At 26.5% G+C, this 20,866-nt stretch overlaps 1 protein-coding gene across 1 annotated transcript in view; it reads right to left on the bottom strand.

The window, feature by feature from the left end:
- Window positions 1–13,635, bottom strand: part of LOC135930435 (uncharacterized) — a 31,354-nt gene extending 17,719 nt beyond the window's left edge. Inside the window, exons 1-4 of the mRNA XM_065467231.1 lie at window positions 13,505–13,635; window positions 7,086–7,187; window positions 1,773–2,395; window positions 576–681 (exon numbers count right to left, since the gene is read on the bottom strand). Of these exons, the coding sequence (XP_065323303.1) occupies window positions 576–681; window positions 1,773–2,395; window positions 7,086–7,187; window positions 13,505–13,606 (933 nt within the window). The 5' untranslated portion in view covers window positions 13,607–13,635. The remainder of the gene's footprint in view (window positions 1–575; window positions 682–1,772; window positions 2,396–7,085; window positions 7,188–13,504) is intronic.
- Window positions 13,636–20,866: the final 7,231 nt, after the last annotated feature.

The raw sequence follows: 20,866 nt of genomic DNA, 5'->3' as shown, positions 1-20,866 counted from the left end.
CGCGTGTAATCAGCGTATTTAGTAAATTGTATATATGTTGATTGTAATATGGAAAAATTTTGCAATAAATGTAGTAGAAATATATTTCGAAGGATTATTAAATTTTTTACATAGTATATAAATCCGCGACCGTATAAGTGTACCCATTTAGAGGCCCAGTACGGATTCATTGAACCTTTTATTTACCAGCCCAGCTCGGGTTTCAAAAAATTCAATTTCAATTACAAAAACGGGTTAGGCGTGCAGGTTGAGGCCTGTATAGGTTACCCGAAGGGCTTGGTTCGAGCTGTAAAAGGTAGCCCGATCCGAAGCATGACCATACAATTAAATATTAGTAATACGTTCAATAATCATTTTGTGATCAACGAAATGTCAATCAGAATCAGAATCATATTTAATTTTTAATTTATAATATTTAAACTTCAAATTCCAAAATAATTAATCGAGTTAAAACAAAAAGTTTGTGCTTGGGCTAGGACAGAAATTTTTTTTATAAAGTCGGGCAGCGAAAAAATTATTTTTCAGGGCACTGCTTGCAGGTCACATATAAATAATTTGTTTAATGTATTTGTTACCAAATTGTGGGTGATGGACGTCGAAAATCTGAATTCATCTATTATTTGAACGGTAAGTTCCTGGCCTTCGAGAGAACTAATGTCCGTGTCCCAGGGTATAGTTTCCCTTTATAAAATAAAGTAACGGGCGTTATATTCTTGTTAAGGATAACCTACTGAAATTTTTAAAAGCTTAATTTTATATGGATACTCGACATATTTTATCCGACCCGAACTTTTTTTCAAATATCCGAATCCGAAAATGGAGAAAAAATATTTTTCAAGGAAAAGGGAAAAATTATTATAAGCACTAGAGGGAAATAAATGACTTATAAAAGTCTTAGGGTGGCCCTGTCTTGGTTCTTCTTATGTTTTACCTTTTTTCTATTTAACCTAACCCAGGATAAGCCTATTTAACTAGGGCACCCTATTTTAGCTTGTTTTAAACGAACATTTAATTAAATATTTTGGTTTGGAAAGTGTCACGCTTTACCTTGTAAATCTAAATAGCGTCTTCCTCATTAAGGCTGTTTAGAGGAAGCTATATAGACCGCAAAACTTCTGTTTGCAAAATAAGACGAATCAGAACATGGCATTAAAAATTTTTTTTAAATCTGACTGAGTTCTAATTAAAACCTTTTTAAATCAAGGTCCGGTCCAAATAATCGGGGTTAGGTGGGATCGGATATGTACCTGAATGTCTTTTAGTGAAACTGGTATCATCCACTATAAAATTTCGATCTAGGTTTCTGGCAGGGTCCATTTCTTTAACGCTGCGTTTAAAACGGTTAAGCGTTAAAGCAGAATTTTAACAATTGCGTTTTAAACGGAGCGTTAAAGAAGTGAACCAAATGAATATAAATTACTTAAATTACGTACAAGCGCAAAATAGAAATAAGTTAAAAATATTTTATAATATTTTTAAAAAAACAATTTTTAATTTAAGCATACAAGTGTATTTTAAACATTAACGCTCAATCAAGAAGCACTATAACGTTTAGGTGTTTTTTCCCTTAATAAAATATCATATAACCTAGGACGTATTTAATTAACTAATGGCTTTGGAATAAACCGTGATTAAAATTCCTTGACAATTTCCTCACATTCTTTCCATCTGGCCTTTTCTTTGAAAATATTAATTCTTCAAACCAAAACCACTTTTTTGGGAATATTAAAAACAGTAAAAAAATATAAAGACCCCCCCCCCCTACAACTCACTTAGTTCTATAATTGTAAATGAGGCATCGTTCGGGAGTTAAATTTCTGAATGCCAACGCTTTCCTGAGCGCTTCCCTGACTTGAGTGCCTGGCTTGTAGGGCAGCGTGGTCCTTTGATGATTAGGCAAATGCACACGTATAAAAGGTTTTCCGGGTTTATTACTCTTCTCCAAATTTTCCCCGGTTAATTTAGTTTTCGTATTTAGGTCATGGTCCCCTCTCTCCGGATTTTTATGGGTTACGATAATGTTGGTATCATTTGTAACATCGGCATTGTTCTTATCTTTAATATGGGTTAAGCCATTCGATTCATCTTCGATATTAAGAATAGGTATTATATCGTGACTTGACTGTACGTTCGTATCAAGGTGGTTAGAATTGGAGCTGTTTGCATTATAGATGTCCTTCCCGCAACAGTAGTCAATTTCGCTTGTGTTTAGCTCTTGTTGTCGGTTAGTAATATTCAAGGCGTTTTTCCCCAAAATAGGTCGTAAGATAAATTCATCCGCCTCAAGGTCGATCGTGGGAAAAAAAGACGCGCTATCGCCGTTATTGATCTTATCCATCAAAACCATTTCTTGACCCCTGAAATTGACTAATTTATCCGAAAGTTCCTGGTATTCCTACAAAATTATTTTTAAAAATCAAGTTAAGAGTTTAATATTAAAAAATAAAATTAGCCTTTTATTGCCAGGTTTTTCTAAGCATACACATATAATTAATGATGTATCCAATATATTTTGGAACGTGTTCAAAAAGTAATCCAAATTTTAAATTAGCAAAAAAATAAGGTAATTCAAATCTAAAAAAAATTGATAAAAATCTGACACCGTTTAATCCCCAAAATGGTCCCTTAAATATGCCAAAAGAAGGAAAGAGGAAGAATTATTATCCTCAAAAATCCCTTTCATGAAAAAAAAATAGATTTTATTTTTATTAGATCCTTATTTTAAAAGCAAATATTTCCGTCTTCCTCTCCTTGGCCGTTGTATTTCAATTCTTAATTTACAACATTTGACATTATCAACTATCATTTTGAAATGAGAAAAATATAAAGAGAGAGAGAGAGAAAAAACGAAATTCCATATGGATTTTGCTATCAAAATGAAATTTGTTTAAAAAAGTTGGTGTTAAAATGCTTTATATAATAATAAAGAATAATTTTTGTAGAAAATTCCCACCAATATTTAATCGTGCTAATATTAGCAAGTAAAATCTCTTAAAGCAGTTCCAGTAATAATAACCCTAGGAAGCGAATCAAATCTAAGTGTCTTCACTTTGTAACCAAAAGCAGTATTAAAATTTACAAGAGCACATTCAAACAAAATTAAACTAATTTATATGTATAAATATATATGTATCAGAGACCTGCAGGCCCGGCCCTAAGCCCGGGTACATGGGCCGGGTTGTATTTTAATTTTTTTAAATATACCCTGGCCGGGCCTAAATTTTTTTTAAATACCCGAGCTGGGCCTGAAAATTATATAAAAAAAACCGGGCAGAGCTGGGTCGAAAATTTTTTATAAAAAAATCCGAGCAGAGCTGGGTCGAAAATTTTTTATAAAAAAATCCGAGCAGAGCTGGGTCGAAAATTTTTTATAAAAAAATCCGGGCCACGTTATGAAAAAGTTAACCTTCACTGGAACATTTTAAATATACCCCGGCCGGGCCTAAAGTTTTTATAAAAAAAACCGGACCGGGCCAGATATTTTAAATCGTCATTATAAACTATAAAAATTAATGCGATATACTTTTAAAAATCCGGGACGGGCAGAAATTTTATTTAAATCCGGCCCTGGTCGTGCAAATGATACTGCGAGATATATATATTTTTTTTTAAAATTGATATTCTTTGGCGATTCATTTTTAAAATGATTATAATTTAGTGTCTAAATATTCTAAATTTTTTTATTCTTCTTTGCTTAAATTAAAATTAAGAAAGTTTGGAAATATGAATCTGATCAGACACTGGAGCCATATTTTGAAAATAATTTGAAATTAAGAATCGGAACTCTTAATAAGTGCGAACAAATTGTGTGTCTGCGTTCTGTCGTACTTCTTTAATAAAAAAACGTAACCCCTTGTTTAAATTGAGGTCATCTTTTCATTGGTATCGTCGATTCAAAATTTTAACTAAGTATTATCGTCTGCCTTATTTATTTTATTAAATTAGAAATATTCCATTTTGAAAGACAGGTTATTTTTTTAAACATTTTATCTAATATATAATTCAACTTACATAACAATTAAACAACTAGGAAAGTATTTTTATTTCGCTCCACCTTATTATTCTTATCTGGGTAACAAGGTTTTGTCTATCTTTTTTGCAAAAAAAACCGAGTTCTTAAAGAACTGGTCATAGACCAATTTGCAAGATGAATGAATAAAAAAAGAATTGAAAGATACCAGTTTGCGTTTTTTAAAAATGGTTTCTAATGCCAAACGGTAATTTTAACAATTTGCGCGATGCTATTTATTTGAAACGCTCAATTTGTGCGCACTATAAGGCCTCATTTAAACATATTATATTCAAGCGTGGCTTTATTACAAAAAAGCCGATAAATAGGGTATAAATTTATAAATATGAAGTGTTATGATGATAAGGCTAAGATAAAATTTGAAAAACATATTTTGCTATGCGTTGATAAAAAATACGAGAGACGATTATAAAAATAACCAATTCGATAAAAATCTCTATTTTAGCTTTATCTTAAATTAATTTTATAAACTGAATCAGCTGTAATAACGCTACATTAATAACGAGTTTACTATAAATGAAGCATAACGGTTAAATGAAATGGAAGGCATATTTGTTAAATTTATGATCATTCGAATTTAATATGCTTCTTATTTAAATGACTATAAATTAACAAGCAAAGACACAGAGTATTTTTATTACTTGAAAAAATTCGATATTTATATTTGTTTTAAAAATTTAATATTTAAAAAATCCTCAGATGTGGTAAAAGCAATATAACGCGTATTGTAAAAGATTTAAAAGAATTTTTCTTTTCTTTCTTTTAAACAAAAAAACTAATTGATCATGTGGAATTTATCAATATATGCATAAGATTCGGCCGTTCTTATGCTTATCGTTCGAAAGACTGAGTTTGATGTTTAAATTGCATATTAAAGGTTCAATTCAAACCGTACTACGGATAGTGTTGTTATACGGCTCGATTTAAGCCGATTTTTAAAAACGGCTAACTCAATATTTTATCTAAAAGAAAATAATGTAAGCCTGAAAATTTTGCTCATATATGGCACAAAGGTTTGGACATCTATTAACGAAATTTATGGCTTTGGCAATATTTTCCTGGCTAAAATCTTGAGTTAGCCATTTTTAAAAATCGGCTCAAATCGAGCCATTTAACAACATTGACCACGGAAATTTCCCCGATATGTTGTCAATTAGATGAAATTCGAGTTCAAAAACTTATCGGACCAATTTGTTTTGATCGGTTGGTCGATAATTTTTTTTGAAAGTTTTTTCAAAATAAAAGAAAGGACGCCATTTCTTTAATATACACAATATTATTTTCCGGTTTAAAATATTTTATCTGCTAAAATAAAATTAGCTAAAAAATATTTTGGCAGAAAAAGTATTATATTACCCAATTTTATTTATTAAAAAAAATATATATACAATGAAATATTATGAAACAAAAAAAGTTAAAAAATTAATTAAATGCTGATGACATTTTTATTTATTATATTTTATCGAAAATTGATTTTTATTCCCCTCTTCTTTCCCACATGAATCCACGTGGGAGAGAGGCAGCATCTCTTTTATATTAATAATGAAAATAAATTGATAATTAATATAAAGTTATTTTTAGAAAAAAAATGGAATTAAATTAAATATTACATATTAGAAAAAAAATTGGAACGCTTCGCGTTTCCTTTTAAGGCCTTTTTTTTAATGGAAAATTTTTGAGTTTAGGCTTCCTACATTTATTTTATAAAGTAAAAAAAAACCATTATTATAATGTTCAAACTACAATTTTGGCCAAAACTGAATTAAACAAAATCCAGCCAGGGATATAATAGCCAAAAATATTTTATCGAAATTAGTTTTTTTTTATGGTAAAATTTTCAGCCGGGCCTGAATGAAATTTAGATTTTGTCCAGCAGTTTTCGAATTTTTTATTAAGGTTGCCCGCCTCGGCGCGGATTTTTATATAAGGCCTAACCCGAAATATATGTAGTTGAACAACAAAAAAACAAGCTATTTCTAATGTTGAAGAGAATTAGATTCACTTCACTTGCTCTATAACTTTTTTGTCAGGCCCGAATAAATTTTATTCAGACGTTAACCAGTCCAGCCCATTCCTAAGTGTTGTAAGTAACAGTTTGAAATTGACATTTATGGATATTTTCCTGTAAAGCGATATTCGATGTAAATTACGACATTGGAAAGCTTTTTGACACGGGGGCGTTTTGAATGGTATATAAATAGTATCGTAATTAGTGGCAAAAGGAAATCCTTGAAAAGGGTAATATATATGTTAAACACTTTTTTATCTCTTTCTTTCTATAGTTTTGGGTAAAGCCAGAGTCAGTGTAACTGTCAATAATAAGATAGTGTATCTCGATTTATGGGTAGTAAAAAAAGAGGTCCATACTGGCATGGAACTGGATAACAAAAATCGGTCGGCCATACAATTATTTGAGTATTTTCACCTTAAAAAAAATGGTAATCCGTTATTCAAAGATAATAAATTAAATAATATTTCAGATTCGGAAAATACCGGAAGAAAAATGGCGGATAAGTATTAAAAAAAATTAAGAATTAAAAATGGCGTAATTAAAGAATGAGCCATATATCTGTAAATAAATCTGCTATATTAATGAGACTCACGGAAAAAATGAATCCATTACAGGGCTTAGTCCTTAAATTAATCTGGAACCAATATTCGAGTAATTGAACTATATAAGGTTCATAATGAAGTAAATATTTTAGTTAAGATATCTTAAGGATTATCAAGTTGACACTAAACTCAAAGAGGGGTTTTCACAAAACATTGCGATCACCGCTTACCTTTTGAACGGAAAAGAAATAGAAGACGAATTAGAGGGGTGAACATGTTATACTACCCTTTTTAATCAAAAAATTAATCTGGGGATCAGGTGAATGATATTTCACCCTTAAAATAAATGGCACTTCAAAATTTAATTTTTTTAAAAAAATATTGTAAAAAGAGTTACATATTTTCATGAATATGGCAATATGGGGCATCTTATGATGGACATTATATTATATAGTATGGGGATTAGTAATTTGTATAATTTATATATCTCTTTTATATTTACCTCTAGATATAAAGACGGAGGATTCTTTAGATTGGAGAAATGGGCATGTAACGCGTCTAAATTTTCCTTGGTGAGCCTCATGATGTTTCTCAAATTTTCCAACTATAAGTAAGAAATAAAAAAAAAAAATTTTTAAAAATTGAAAAATTTAAAATAAAAAATTTAAGTTTTCACAGGAATTTTATATGTTTATTGATTCTCTCGGTCTCGACAGTTCGAGAATATTAAACAATTATAATAAGGGCTTTATTTGCGCCCGTTTATCCAATAAAATATTATGCAAGCCTGAAGATTTTACTAATAGATGGCACAAAGGTTTGGACATTTATTAGCGAAATCCGAGATTTAGGCAAATGGCTAAAATATTTAGTTAGCCGATTTTATAAATCGGCGCAAATAGAGCCATTTAACAACACTACATCTATATTACAGTGGTGTAATTTGGATAAAGTATTGTGTGTACACCAGCAAAGAGAAAAATCAGTTAGGGCATTACCAATTTTTTCATGCCTTGAGTCTTTTGGGCACTCACGAACCAAAATAATGCAAATGTTAATAGTAAATAAATTTTAAAAATGTAAATATTTTAAAAATAAATGTATGAGAAATGTACAATTACTTAATTTAAAAATGTCTAAACGTTGTTCAAACCAAAATTGAATCACTTCTTTAGATGAGGATAGAAAATAAGGAGTTAAAGCCCTTTTCCGAATGACTAATCCCCTCGCATTATATATATGCGCTTATTGCCCATAAAAGCAATCTTATTGTGCAGCTATACCTCATTAGTGCCTTTTTTTTACCATCTACAAACTCTTCATTTTTATTTTATTCGTATTTCGCCATAACGGGCTGAGAAGTTCAAGAAAATATTAGATTGAAAAAGAAAATCGATTGAAGCCACTAGTAAAATAAAAACTATCAAATATAGCTTTAAAGCTATAATTAATACAAAGTATAATCAAATCCAAAAATAAGTAACTCAGGCTAAGCGAGCTATTAGCTAATTTATTATCTTTTGAAAAAACAAATAATCCTTTTTATTTTTGAATATTTTATGAATTTATACAGGTAAGATGCAAAATAAATAGACAACTAGAGTTTTGCAGTTACGTTACATAAAAAATTCACGAATCAGCAATAAAGATTTTTCTAAATTATATGACCAATATTGCATTTTCATCTAATTCAATTTACAAATATGTTCAAATAATTGTTTTAAAAAAACCATCTTTGAATTATACTGGATATTTTCTTTATTTCGATATTGATCATAAAAACTGACGTTTACTATTAAAATTATTGATATGTTGTCGAAATTTTTTTTTATAAATTTCCAAATATAGAAAGCATTAAACGGGTTTAATTCCTATTTCCTATATTATAAACTAATTTTATGCTTGGCAATATTATATTTACATTAATATACCATTATAAATTTTACCTTCCACTAATATTGAATTATTAATGGAAAAAAAATATTGTTTTATAATATAAAAATTTAAAGGAAAATTCTCGAAAAAAACAATCCATCTCCTATTGAAACTCTTACCAAAATCAATATTTCCTGATTTGCATAACATGCTTAAAAATATGATTATACACACCGGTATAAAATCTTGTTGGCTTGCACTTTTTTCTTTGATCAAAATGTATAATATATTTTTATCCGATCGACAGATCGACAAGGACGGTTAGGTTTTAAAATAATATTTCATATTTTGTATAATTGACGAATTCTCAAATCGCAAATGAATACTAGGCCGGCCTATTCAAAAAATAAATACGAAACGAATTATAAGCGAATAATTTATTCGTAGGTATCCCAATCTAATACGAATAGTAAATTTTATTAAACGTATAAATACGGATAGCTCGATTAAATTTAAAAAAAAATCGAATACGAAGATTGATTATTCGATTTCGTAATCGTTTTTCAATAAGCCCAATGAATAAAATATCATATATTCAATTTATTTAACGATTCAATTTTTTTTTATCTAATATGTGATTTTTATATTGATAATTGGGCATCTTCAAAGGAAAAGGTTGCGCCACTGAATTACGATAATACACTAGCGGCTATATTATCGTGATCACTTAATCCTTGATATATCGATCTTATTTCGATTTCAGAATCAAGTTTTTAGCAACAATCAACTCAGCCCTTAAGTTATGCTGATTTTCAACTCCCGCCTTCAGGATGATCCCAGCATCTACGATTTTGCGAAACCATGTAGCCATGACTGACGAATGGCTGAACCCCTGAAACTCGATAACCGCCTTTTATAGGCAAATATGACTTATAAATTTGCTAAATTATAATGAAGTTGGGGGAAAATATTTAATGTTTAATCAAGGTACAATTAAAAATAAATTTCACGTAAAAATAAAAGAAAGTAATAAGGTTAAATATAAATCACTAATTGCTTTGTCTTATTTCCAAAGAAATTCTAATTATTCAGATTTTTTTTAAAAAAAACCACAAATTTAAGTTAGACCCAAATCACTTACAGGGTTTTAGAAAGTCGAGTTAGTTTGCAAGTCCCAAACATATTTTGAAAGGCAATTTTAAGATTGGCTATTCTAATTCTACTCTCTTTTCTTTCTTTGAGTCTGGAATCTAGACTAAATAAAGAATTCCCATCCGATTCTGAATTTTTTTTTCCGGTTCCTAAAAAATTTTGGTTCTGATACTGGTTTTTAAACTCTTATTGGTGGGTAGTTTAAAAAATTATAATTTTAGTTTTGGTGTTGAATGGCTCGATTTTCTAAAACAACCAACCCAATATTTTAGCTTAAAAAATATCCCGCAAGCTTGAAGATTTCGCTCATAGATGGCAGAAAGGTTTGGATATTTATCAACGAAGCCTAGAGGATTGCGAAATGTTATTTTGGCAAAAATCTTAATTTAAAATGGGCTAAATCGAGCCGTTTAACCCTGAATTCATATAGTACGAATTCGCGGCGGAATAAGCAAAATATGCTGTATTTTTGTGTACTTTGCTGCAAATTTGCGCTAACTGTGAAGGCATGGCAACCTCCGTATTTGATATATGTTTCCACCAAATGACATAATATAACATTTTCGGATATTTAAAAAACGTCATTTAAAGTCTTACATAGTTTTATTATAATAAAAAAAAATTTCTATATTTTATTTTTATCAATTTTTAAATTGAAAAAATTATAATTAATTTTTTTTTACAAATTATTTAATAATACAAAAATGACGCAAATAATTTTAATCTAAAATTTCCCCCCAATTAAAAACCAAAAAATAAATTAAAATAAAAAATTACTAATATTTTTAATGTTATATTTTTTGTGTAATAAAAAAAGTTAAGAATTAATGTAATATTAATTAAAATAACTTTAATGATATTCAAAAAATTATAAATAAAATTTAATTTTTATAAGAAAATTGTAAAGGAAAGAAAGAGAGAAAAGCCTATTTATTATATATAGTACATAAATGCTTAATATCGGTATGATCTAGGGCTATATCGTAATTTTATATCACTTTTAAAAACGGCCCGGCCGAAAAAATATTTTGAACAAAATGTCTGGCCTCGCACGCGGGCCAAGCCTCGGGTTGCGCTGACCACTAATGACGATATCCTTCAATCCGATTCAACATCGGTATTTGTATCGATTTATTTATCTAAATTTTATTCAAATTCCCTACTTATTTTGTGAGGAATAATATTTTTTATGAGTCCGTATTTTCGGTAAAGTAGATAGAGTATTTTATCTTTTTAGTTCTTCCTTTTCTTTTCTTTTCTTATTTAATTATTTTTTTAAATTTATTTCTCATTTTACTCAATTTGAATTTTTATGTCTAAAATCTTGTTTCAAAACTTTCCGATATTTTATAATTCTAATTAAAACAAATGTTAAATTTTTGAAATTTTCTAAAAATAATTTTGGACATGTTTTTATTTTATAATAAAAAAAAACATATTTCTTGTTTTTTGATAAAGTTTCAAAAGTTTGCGAATCAAATTTTTTAAAATTTTCGACACGTCTTTATACAGAATTTAAAAAAAGTAGACAAACTTTTTCCTAGCTAGGCAAAAAAATTGAAATAATATTAGGATTTTCCGACAAATTAAACGATGAGTAATTAAATTAAATATAATAGATTTGATAAAAAAAAAATTAAAATAAATAATCAATAGAAATGATTCATAGAAATTTATTTTTAGATGTAGTTCCGATTTTAAGAATCGGAAATCACGCTCACGAATGCGATCTTTCAATCATATAATTATTCGTATTAAATATTAATCATTCGATTCATTCATATTAATTTAAAGATAAAAACAAAGATAGAATTTTTTTTGCATTCCTTCAATAACAAAAGCTTAAAACCGGGTTAAATCCAAGAAAGTTGAATCAGAATATTTTAAAAATTTGTGGGAAACGGAACTATTTTTTTTAGTCTGGGTTACACTTCCAAACCCTGCTAAAAAAAAATTGTTACAGTCTTACCCCTCATCCATAGTTAGCGCGATTCATTAATATAATTTATGACAGTTTTTCATTTAAACAATCTCTAAACCTAAATATATTAAATATAATTTGTAGACAAATTTATATTATGTTTATGCGAGTTTCATTCGATGCAAATCTAAATTCTTCATCATTTCCCCTACACCGGCTTGGTAGTGTTGTTAAAAAACCACGATTTAGTAGATTTTTTTTTAAAAAAAAGAGCTAACTAAATCCAGATTTAAGCCAGGGTCCTGAACCCAGTAAAAATTTTGCCAGGTTCGTATGGGTCCAGGCTAAAAAAATTTAAATATAGGGCTCAATCCAGGCAGGCTGAACCTAAGCTCGGTCCGGTATTGGTAAATTTTTTTAAAAAAACTTGTCAAGTTTGGACTTAACCTGATTATATTTAACTATTATTTTAAAGAAATAAATCATAACAGCTAAATATTTCTGAACATCTGTCAGGAAAAAAAACGAATTCAGGTCCGAGTTTATAAATCTAATTTTCGGGTTCAAAGGTTCGATATGGGATGGGGAAAGTGAGTCCCGAACCCTTATTTTAGCTAAAAAAAATATCTAGGTCTCAAAACTTCGCCAAAAAATGACAGAAAGATTTGGGTGTCTTTTAGCAAAATCGGTAGTTTAGGTAATATATATTTATTTGGCGGAAATCGAAATTTTTAAGAATCCTAGGGGATTAAAAACATTAAATTGAAATTTTATAAATATCTTCAGCATAATAAAAAAAATCCTAGTCATCTTATTAGAATTTATGGGTTTGAGCAAACAATGCTTGTCACATTATTTGCAACAAAATTTTCAATAAAACGAAAATATTTAAACCATAAATATAAATTTTTTTAAAGTATTTAAATTTTTTTATACATACATCTCATAAAATATGATTGTATATTTTGGATAAATCAAATTAGGACAGATGTGGGCAAGGCTAGGGTTAATATATAATTTTTTTCAAAATATTTTTTAAAAAAGGTTAGATTTTTACATCGTGTTATTTATTTTTTTTGGTTAAAATGATATATATAATTCTAATTATTAAATTTTTTCTTTAATTAATTTGTTTAGACATTTTGAAAAAATTACACTAAAATTTTGTTAAATTAAATAAATAAATGCCATATATTAGAAAAAAACATAAGGATCTTAAATAAATCACAGTACTATTTTAAGGGCATCTGAATTGAAATAAGAATGTGAGATAAAATAGAATAAAAATTTGGAGGTTGAAATATAGAGTATTTTTGGGAATATAAGTATATACCTAGATAGTAGCTATAAACTAAATAAATTACTCAATTAAATATAATATTTATAAATATATATAAAAGATAAAGAGTAATCCATAAATTTAATTAATTCAAATATAAAATAAATATTTTACAATTATAATAAAATAAAGTGTTAAAGTTTTTCGAAAAATCCACTGATAAATTTGACCTGAAATCTTATATCATCAGAATTATTTAACATTTGTTTATAAATTTAGATTAAATATGACTACATTAATTTTATTGTTTAAGTTTTGATAAAAATCAAATATATTTTGGTATAACTGAAATTTAAAAATATTGTAATATGAAGTTAGTCTATTATTACAATTATGATATAAATTAAAATATATATTATTAAATATTTAGTGTTCTAAATTATTAAAAAATATATTTATATAACATAACTTATTAAGATCATACATAGTAAGAGCCAAATTAGGTTGCTAATTTCATAAAGCAATTATTTCATTATAGATTAAGCTATAAATGTTTTAGAATTCCTATTTTATAGTTAAAAGGGTAAAATTTATTAACATATTTATTTCAATTGCTTTTCACAATATTAAAATGGTCGTTATATGTAAAATTTATTTGTTTTTTATATCTTAATAAAAAAAAATGTTAGCTTACTTCACGAACTAGTTGATCGCCTTCTAAATTATCATAATTTTCCAAGGGCAATGATGTTAGAGAGGCTATAGAAATCGAGGATTTCAAGCTAGCTGTTTCCATGAAAATATTACATGAATGAATGTTAAAAAAATTTCTGCAAACATTTTGGGAATATATACTTTTTAAATTAGTGTTGTTAAATGGCTCATTTTGAGCCTATTTTTATAAACAGCAAACTCAATATTTTAGCCAAAAAAGTATGGAGATTTCGCTAATAGATATCCAAACCTTTGTTTTTTCTGGAGACAAAATCTTCAGGCTTTCGTAATATTATTCTGGAAGAAATATTGAGTTGGCCGTTTTAATTTTTTTAGAGTTGTTATAGTATTGCGAAACTGTTTTGGTATTATTGTAGATGATAATTTTTTGTATCTTTAATAATACAAAATTAGAAATATAAAAAAATGTTTAATTTTCTCATAAATTAATTATCAAGAATATTTATACATATGAAATTTATTAAAAGAAGAATATAATATTATCTCAATCATTTTTTTCAAATTAACATTTCCTGACTTATGGCAAATTAAGGGAAGTCTAGTCATTCATTTGATAAAATAGCAAATGATTTGAAAATGATTTTTACAATCTGGCCGAAAATGAATGCCGCAAACACGTTATCTATTTTGGATAAATATTATGTAATATCTTTCATCTATTTTAAAAATTAATTTAATAATTTGCTAGATGCAGCGTCTACATGACAGGATTTTCACTGGATGCAAACCCCCTTCAAAAACCTTTGCCTACCCCTCTAAAAATTTCACGCCACCTTCGGCGGCGGTGTCTCTTATTATCTTTGTATTTAATTTATTGATAGTCTTTTCAAAGAATTTATAAAGGATAACTTAAATTAATCTATCTCTAGTACCAACTATTGATATTTTGTGAATATAAAGAATTTATTTTTTAGATAATAAATTCAATTAAAACCTCTATTATTTACAGTGAATTAATTATTATGGCATTATGAGCTTGCTGAAATATCTAAACCTTTTAAATTACATTTAAAAGGATAGTTTATTTGGAAAACAATATGTATGATTGTTTGCAATATATAGATTTGGTCGATGAATTCTATTATTAATTCTATAATAAAAGTATTTACAGCAATAAATTTTGTGCTATTTCATCTCAAAATTTAATAGATAAACCCAAAATTTTTTTTATCCTACCCCCATAAAGCCGCCTACCCCCTCAAAAAAATAGGATGCAAACTGTTCCTACCCCTCCCGCTCATGTAGACGCTGGCTAGATGTTAAGTATGTACAACATATATTTTGTTTTGTTGAGAATATATTGGCGCTTGCTTGATCTTTTAAGTGTAGACATGTATTTATATTCATTTTTTATATATCGCTTAAGATATATTAACATGATAAAGTTTTGTTTATTTTAATCCCATGTATTTAATTGATTTTACTTATAATTAATGTGTCTCTTCAAATCATTTACACTGATTATTATTTTTTAAAATGGTTATATAAAAATTATCATAATTGTATTATATTGATTAAATGTATAGCCATTAGCAGGCAACGTATTTTTTGATTTTTATGATAACCAAGCTGAAAATTAATAAATTATGTCTACCAAGCTCTACCATACCTAGATTGAATGGGGTTGGATTTAAGACCCAAAAAATAGAGGGAAAGGAAGAGGATAGTTAAAGAACTGTCAAACTCCCAGTTTTCTATATATATATATCAAGTTTTTGTAAAAAATTGTTAAAACGAAGTTATACAATTTTAATCAGTCTATATTACATCATGATAAAAATGATTTACATGTTAAGCGAAACTTGGATACACACTTGAATAAAATGTTTAGATTTGTCATTTTAATTTCATTTTTCAGCGATTAAATTATTTGATGATATCTGTAAAGTATAATCAATTAATTAGATTATATATTATATTTAACTTAATCTATTAATGTAATCGATGATTTGTTATTTCATAGATTAATTGAATTTTTATTGTTATTTTAATATATAAGTTAGTGGCAATGTCTTTTTTCAGGCATTGTGTTATTTTTTTTAACTTTAAATCATTTTTTAGCCCATTTCTTTTAATTTAAAAAATTTGATTTTACCGGAAATGTATTCCATAAATGTTTGGAATACCTACCTCATGAATTTCAGACAATTTTGTTATGAACTTTTAAACTTAATATAATTTATATGCGTTTTTCCGTAAATTTTTTATATAAACTATAAATGACTCAAAGATTAAGGGAAAAATTGTCTACAATTCCCAAGATATATTCTAAACATGCTGGAATATATTTCCAATAAAATCAGTTTTTTAAATTAAAAACCTTATAAAAAATGTTTTAAAGTTAAAAAAATAACACATTGTCGCTTACATATATAATTTTTTTTTTATTTTAATAGATATAATATGTATATTTTTAATATTATAATTAAAATTTATCTTATTGTAATCTTTTTAATATTAAAAATAGAAAATTTTTAAAAAAATAAAAATAAATTTAAAAAATAAAATAAAAATAAAACAAATCTATTAATATAATATTCATTAAAGATTTATAATATTTAATTTATATTTAAATAAGTATTCATTCTCATAAAGGTGTTTTAAATTTAATTTAAAAAAATACATAATTTAAAATCTAAATTATTTCGAGTAATCTCTTTTTTATTTCAAATCAATTTCTAATCGCGAATAATATAATAATGAATACAATTTTTAGTGTATAATTATTCCATAAAAAAAATGACTCTCCCTTTCTTTATTTAATTAAATAATTAATTAAATGATAACAAAATAAAATACAATAAATAACATAAAGGTTCATCTTAAAAATGAGATAGATTTATAAAAACACAACACTTTCAATATCCATAAAATCTTTAAAAATACGTAATTTTTAAACTACAATTTGCAAATTGGCACTAAAAAGAAATACTTAGTTCCTTATTTATAAAAATTATAGTTCCACATCAATTCGGCACAGCGTCAATTCAGCTCGGCCACAATTCGGCGCGTATCTAATAAAGTTGTAATTTACACTCTAAATCTGCTAAGTTATTTATTTTTGAAGTAAGTTTAGAAATGGTTGGAGTTAAGAAGCCTATATCCATATGAAGTTCTAATTCTTTAAGAAGAAAAAATAATTATTTATATGATGGATGGAAATTCGATTTCTTCTTCGTCTGGATCTTATCATATATCTATAATATGAATATTAATATGACTTACTAGATTTCCCAAGAAATCTTCAATATAAAAAGGAAGAAAAACTTGATGTTAAATATTTTAACTGATTAGATGAAAAACCAATATAAAACTCGGCTCAACATTTAATGTTGCATAAATTTAAATAAAATAATTCATTTTTATTAAATTTTAATTAACAAATATTATTAATATTTAAAAAATAATTTAATTTATACATTAAATTTAAAGGAGCGATGGAGTGGCACTCCTCCACTCTAGCCCTAAAAGGAGCTAGCTCCCGCTCCTGATTTTTGTAATAGTAAATAAAATTTAGATTTTTATAAAAAAAAATATGAAGAAATAATTAATAGCACCAACTTTCAAAATGACTTCTATTTAATCATTCTTTTTTATAATAAATTGCAATTGTATTAAATACGTGTCAAATTGACGCTGCACCGAATTGACATGGCGTCGAATTTTCAGCCAAATTATCTGCGCCGTATTGACGTGATACCAAAAATTATAGAATATCATTAGTTTAAATTTAACGAAATTATTATGTTATATAAAAAAACATTAACAAATTAAATATTTTATTTTCAAGAAATTATTAATTATATTAAATTGATATCAAAGAGTGAGATCACATGCCGATACTAACGTCGAGCTAAATGTAAACTATTGGAAGAAATTCCATAAGACATAAAATATAGTTTATTCTAACTGTGGTTAAAGAAATATTTTTATGGGAAAAATAAAAACGAATAATGGTTATTGCATTAATCGGCCTTGTAGATATTGTAATAAAATAATATAAGGAATAAAAATGTTAATTTTTTTTCTCAATTTCTTAGTTTTTAGTAGGCCCACGAGAATAATCAATTTGTGTGTTATTTGTTTCCTCCATCTATTAAATTAATTGTCATTTTTTAATTGTGAAGACAAAAGTATAAATTTATTTTAAATATTTATCAAAATGGAATGAGTCAAACTCAAAAACTGCGATTAAAAATATATTATTATTTTTTGTCAAATTAATAGATTATCTGTTAAAAAATAATATGATAGATCATAATATTCATTAAGATCCCTATAAAACTAATTACAAAAAAATTCTAAAATGATTTAAAATAACAAAGTTTTTAAAACCTGGGTAAAACCGAAGGAAATTTAATCCGAAATAATTTCGCAATGACAAATTTTGTATTTTTATATTTCATTTATTTTTCTAATTCTTATTAAATCTTCCTAAAATCAGCTGTAAGAACCACATATTATTGGTCATTCTTATTTTATGGATTTTTTTTAAAATTGTTTATTTAAACATTTATAATATTAAAACACTATTAAATCTCGGATTTTGCTGCCAAGATTTTGTTAGAAAAACTTATGAAAATTATAATATAACTTTGAAATTTGTATAGAATATAGGACCCTAACTAACAATAATTTTTCCCCATGTGGTAGAGTACTGGCGTAGCTGCATTTTTCTGATATCATTTATCATGTACTAAATACTAGTTTATTTTTAAAATGGGATTTATGAACTAGACTGAATTCGGTAATTATATAATTGCGTATATTTTATGTAGTATTTATATACTTTTTCTTAAAAAAATAAGGAACTAATCTTATTTATAATATATGCAAAAATGTACAAGGAAAATGATATATATTTTTTAAATAATGCAGTATTAAACATAAAGCCCCTCATTGCATGATGCCCAATATAAAGTATATGGTAAATTTTTTTAATTTAAATTTCAAGTATCAACCGACATAATTTGATCAAAATGTTGGGAGGAAAAAATCTCATATGCATAAATATAGTAAATATTCAATATAAAAGTAACCAAAAAATAATTACTAATCATTTTAAGGGAAACTTCATATTATTAAATTTTGTATGACACCGTTTTAAACAAAATTATTCAAATTTAATGATTATTCTCAGGCACTTCTATAATGGGCGATAGGGGAAGGTTAATAACACAAGATGTTAATTAAAACCTGAAGGGTTTCCGATGAGTTGTAAAGACACTATCAACACTATAATACAAGAAAATGATTCTTTTAAATATTAAAGAGGAAATTCCATTGATTTTCAAATCTATTATAATGGTTTTTATAAAAAAATATTTTTATAGCCGACTATCTACAAGAAATTATTTATCATCCCGCTGAAATTATATAATAAACTATTCTTTTAAAAAAAACCTTCATAATTATAATAGATGAGGTGTCAGAGGTGAGAAATTTTGGAGATCGATTGAGAGTTAATTAATTGAATTATTAGAGATAATATTTTAAAAAAAAATTTTGATCTTGAAATTTTGGAATTGTAAAAACGATGAAAACCCTTATATACTTATATATATAATTTTACAATTCGACAAATTGCGTAATAACTTATTTTAAAATTGCACCTAAATTTTTATGTATACCACGAACTTTTATTATAACTGGAAAAAAAACGTTAAAAAACTATAAAATTTTACAATTCGAACCGATTTGCATCATATAACTTTTAAAAACAATAAATAAGTATAATAATGCACATCTCATTCACGACGATCTTTTTTTAATTAATAAAAATAAAATTTTCAAAGAGCAGAAAATTATTTTAAATATAATATTAATATGTGTTTATGTATAAAAAAAAACCTGTTTATAAAGTTAAGCCAATATAAACACGTCATTCTATAATTTTACTAATATTATATTATTCTCAAATTCTTAAAAATCTATGTAGCTTATTTACTATTATATATAAAAATAATATATATATATATATTGTTTTATTGATTTAACTCTTTTGAAAAGAAAATTATTCTTTTGTCGATTTTTCATAACTTATCCACAGGCCTGCAGCCGGATTAGTGGAGGGGGGGGTGGGGTGTTTATTTAGAGGGAGGGAGGCACCTTAAATAAAACAAATAGTCAGACATCATAAAAAATTTCATTTTTATTGAAAATTTGTAAATCCAAATCATTATAAAAATACAAATAATATAATAACGACGATTATTATTTTTTAATTTTAAAATACATAAAACTATGGTTTGTTTTCATAAGCTAATTAGAACTTTGTTTTTTTTATTTTTCATCGATTCTCTGCTCAATAAAACCCATTCGATGTAGAAAATGAGGCCTAACATAACAAGAACCTGTTGATACTCTAATAATAATAATTGCTGAATAGCATTTATATAATTCTTAAAATGCAAATGCTTTTTTTATAAGTATAACATTAATAATATTTTCAAAATCATGAACTTCTGCTACTTCGCTAATAATCCTTCTACATTTTCACTTTAGGATGTAATATTTCAATATTAAAGTTAAATAAGGACGCCTTTGGTAAATTTTATCTGTAATAAAATTATAGGGGCCAAAAGGATACATACAATGTATTAAAATAGGATTATAATCATTCCAATAAATCTTTCTATAAAAACATCCAACAAAATAATCAATTATTTTATAATTTAAGAAACTCCAATTAGAGTCCCTTTTACAGTCAAACTTTAATTTGATATCAATCAAATTATCATGATAATTTTTAGGCGTTTTAAGAACCATTGAGGATTTTTCTGATAGATTAAATTTTGATATATGATTTTCAGCCTTAGTATTTATCAAGTAAAATGAATTTTAATTTCCTTTAATTTTTAATATATAAATTGTGGAGTCAACACAAATTTTGGCAACGACTATATTAGAATAAACTGAAAAGGAGCAATTGTTATTAATATTTCATAAATTACAACGGCTAATATGGGCGTAGCCAGGAGGGGTTTGGTGGTAAGGGGAAATCCTTCCTTCGGAAATTTGTCTGTTCTCGTAAATATCTTTTTAAGCGAATAAATTTTTTATCCCTACAACCCCCTCCCTATATCGCTTCTAGAATTACAATATATTACTATAAACGGTTATTGATAGTCACTACCTTATAAGGTATTACCTATCCAATTTGTATTTTGTTTATTTTTCATTTAGATTGGCACAACCAAATTTATTTATAATATATATTTGAAAATCCGTGATTTTTGGAAAGCTCTGTTCACTAGTGGTCAAGAGCGTCGCTTATCAATTCAATGGTTATGGGTTCGAATCCCGGGAATGATCATGTTTT

Source organism: Gordionus sp. m RMFG-2023, chromosome 5, assembly GCF_954871325.1.
Source record: "Gordionus sp. m RMFG-2023 chromosome 5, tfGorSpeb1-WG-v2, whole genome shotgun sequence".
In the NCBI taxonomy this organism is placed as follows: domain Eukaryota; kingdom Metazoa; phylum Nematomorpha; class Gordioida; order Chordodea; family Parachordodidae; genus Gordionus; species Gordionus sp. m RMFG-2023.
The sequence above is the reverse complement of the archived record's forward strand: the minus strand, read 5'-3'. Positions and strand labels throughout refer to the sequence as shown.